This window comes from Trypanosoma equiperdum, assembly GCF_001457755.1.
Source record: "Trypanosoma equiperdum strain OVI genome assembly, contig: ctg_565, whole genome shotgun sequence".
Lineage (NCBI taxonomy): Eukaryota > Euglenozoa > Kinetoplastea > Trypanosomatida > Trypanosomatidae > Trypanosoma > Trypanosoma equiperdum.
The window spans coordinates 1,295-4,778 of record NW_027124493.1 but is presented as its reverse complement, the minus strand read 5'-3'; the positions used below and the strand labels follow the sequence as shown (position 1 = coordinate 4,778).

At 49.0% G+C, this 3,484-nt stretch overlaps 1 protein-coding gene across 1 annotated transcript; it reads right to left on the bottom strand.

The window, feature by feature from the left end:
- Nucleotides 1–356: 356 nt before the first annotated feature.
- TEOVI_000254700 (Translation initiation factor eIF-2B subunit epsilon, putative) lies at nucleotides 357–2,756 on the bottom strand (the record flags this gene model as incomplete). The annotated part of the gene is made up of 1 exon (XM_067225603.1): nucleotides 357–2,756. The coding sequence occupies one exon, from the start codon at nucleotides 2,754–2,756 to the stop codon at nucleotides 357–359; it is 2,400 nt and encodes a 799-aa protein (XP_067081704.1).
- Between the last annotated feature and the right edge of the window lie 728 nt (nucleotides 2,757–3,484).

Here is a 3,484-nt window from a genome sequence, read left to right as displayed (position 1 = left end):
AAAAAAAAAAACGAAGCAGATGCAATTACTGTATTTTCCTTTGCGATAAATCGCTCCGACTTCGGATTCGTTTCCCGAGGCGGAGCATCACATAAAAACCAGACGCTGCTGCTTAAGTGTCCTGCTCCACTAGATCTCGCTCCTTTTATATCTTATTTGCTCATCTTTCCTCTTCCCCAGTTTTTCGATGCCTACCTTAAACGGGTATCCATAAAATATTTCGTTTATGATCACTTAGACTTTGGGTTAGCTTGTCAAGGTCTCAAGCGATCTGCCAATAGATCATATGAACCTTACCCGTCGCTGCCAACCACACGTCCACACCCTAATATGGTTTGTAAGCATCTACCATCCCTTCAAAACATTCCCTCCTCTTCTTCGAGGAAGAAGCGCACATCAGCTATAAATTTCTGGCAAGTGAGAGCCACACGCAACATACCCTCCTTACGAGAATCCAACTCCTCCTCTTCATCTTCTTCATCGCTCTCATTACATCGCTGCTCTGCTAGCCTTGCCATCCTTGTACCAAATTCTACGAGTGACTCACCGCTGACGATACAATAGCCACGTTCCTCGTATAGGTCTTCATCACAGTCATTATAGATGCATTCTAGCAACATAGGGCCACATTTGTGCAGCGGGCAAGCCGGATCCGCAACGCTGCAGCACACAGCTTCCAATACCGCCTGCATCTCGTCATCGCCTGTAACCACATCGGTGTAAAGCGCACGACACCACTGGCCAAAAAGGTCCCGGACCGACTGCATCAACACATTCGTGTCACCGGTGTTTTGCCCCATTGCATGTTTTAACAATTGCTCTGTTACGATATAGCAGAGGTCACGATTTTTCCTACCAAAGGTGAGGCGACTGTTCTTCATTTGGAACACACAGTGTTCCATGCGAGACGGTTGGCCTATCGCTTGGTCTAACAAATTACGAACCACCTCACCAAATGTCCCTTCACCGTCATCATCGTCATCGTCCGTTTCCGAATCACCAACGTCACTATCATCCGCGTTACGTGGAATGGGGTCCCGCAAGAAGAGTTCAGATGTTGGGACAATGCTGTTAATGTGCTGCTCCTGCAGTACCCTTCCAAGCCCCCCGCGACCAACAACACGCTCGTCAGTATCCACAGCAGAACAGACCGCAACAACAACGTCATGAAGCACAATTCCCTGATCTCCAGCAAGGTGAGCGGTGTAGACACCATTCGTATTGCTCCTACACCTTCCGTCGGTGTTAACACTAGCGCTGTCCTCATTTTTGCTGTCGCTACTGCTACTAGTGATCGCGACAACCTTATGAGTTTCATCAGCACTCCCGATAATACAGTCATCGCCGACAATACAATTCAGCACTTCTGCCCTGTCTGATACCCTGGTATTGTGCCCAATGAGTGAGTTTCGTAGTACGCAATTCCGGCCAACTACCGCACCATCAAGAAGAACGCAGCCAACAACTATCGCCCCATCTCCAATGGAAACACCCTTACCCAGTACCGCACCACGCACCACGGCATTGGGCGGCACAACAACATGCTCACCCACTACTACGCATGGACCACAGGTGTTTGCCAACACTTTGGCACCTAACTGATGCAAGTAGACACTGGGGAGATGGGGGGAGGCAGCATATAATTCACGATCCTCAACGAACCTATATTCCCGTGTAAGTGGAAAAAATCGGCGGTTACACACATCGATATTTGCCTGAATATACGTCCGAAGGCTATTGATGGGCTGCACAACGCTCATTGGTGCGACCGCCTCCGCGACACCAAAGACGTTACCCCAAAGTTCGTGCTTCGCGAGTAAATCCACTAGGAACGCGTGCTGGTCAGCCATCGGAAACGAGAAGAGGGATAACGCCCCTCCCGAACAGAATAAAAATCCTGTTGGTACGAGGTCGCTGCGCACTGAAATGCGGTCACGGCTACTGAACTCCATTCGGACTGGCTCTGACGTTTCCCCAGCCGGCTCGAGTCGAGTCATACTTCGCACCACACCTGTTGACTGCTGGATCGCAAACATTGTCAGTGGACTCGGTGGGAGCGCTGGGGCCGGGAGGGGACGACGCTCTAACGCGTAGAGCCCGAATCCGCCACCCGGCGATGGCTCCCGTTGCTGCTGTGTAGCTGAAGTCCCCGTGTTGTCTGCATTGTTGACGAGCACATTGTGAAGAGTCTCCTCGAGAGCAGCCTTAACTGATGTACAGACAAGAGTGGCGGCGTAGCTTTTTATGTTCCGCGAACGCTCCAAATGCATGTGAAAGAGGCCGCGAAGGTTGGTGAAAACTGCCACGGAGTCAATTGGAACGAAGAGAAAAGACGAGTTCTGCTCAACAAGGTTTTGCTCCACAATTTCTGCTGTAACGTCACAAAGGCGTGTCATTGTGCGCACGCTTTCTACAACGCGGACCTTCATGTCCTTGCATTCTAGCCACGGTCGGCCGCGCACTGTACGGTTGTTCTTTAGATGAGAATGCACGAGAGGTACTGATTCACTGTTAAAGAGAATAAACACTTCGTCTACTCCATTCTCTGCTAGGTTCTCCAGAATGTAGTCAATTATGGGCGTGTTGCAAATGGGTAGAAGTGCGAACGGCAACTTTCCGGAGGGCGCCACGGGAAAGAGAGGGTGAACCGGTGCAGATGCATTCGTAAACACCTCACCAACTATTATGACAGGAAACCGGGGGCCATGGCGCCTCCGACCCGCATCTGCCCCACGGCGCGTGGCTGATATGTCCATCTTCGCGTTCTCGTGTGAGGCTGTTGCAACAATATCAGTCTCAGCGCTCACTTATATCCTCTACCTCCTGCACAGGCGATACCTCTCCTCTCCAACGCAGTCCCCACACACACACACCTTTTTGCTGGCTCCTTAGTATTGCTAAGCTATTCCTCTGCTTAAAGTTCCTACTGAGTCCGTGTTAGCACCAAACGCTCGGTAACCTGTTCAGTCCACTCTCCACGCAGCAATGGGAAGTGGATGACGCGACTCTCAGGAAGAACCAGCAAAAAAATTATGGATAAGCAGTAAAAGTATATTAAAAAAAAAAGAGAGAAATATACATATATAGAGAGAGAGAAAAAGGAGAACAGAAAAAAGAAGCGACTGCCGTTTCCAGAGGACAAAATGTTATTGATCACTGCGCACCAGCAACTGAGCAGTTACTAAATGCACCGTGAGAGACGGCCAAATAGAAAGTACTCAAAATTAAGAAACCCAAAAAACGAAAAATACCAAAGAAAAAACATTAAAAAGAGAAAAGAAGCCAAAATCTAGCAAAACAGCACAAAAATAAACATATTTAGTCTCCGGAAAAATCCCTACCTTTGGGAGCCTCCGAGATCATACCCCTTTATACCCTCGGTCATACGCCCCGGTTTTGCCATCACATATAAGTTGATGTCTCGTGCGCACACAACCGGTTGCGACCCAGACTCAAGGGCTCAAATTACAATTATAAAAAAAAG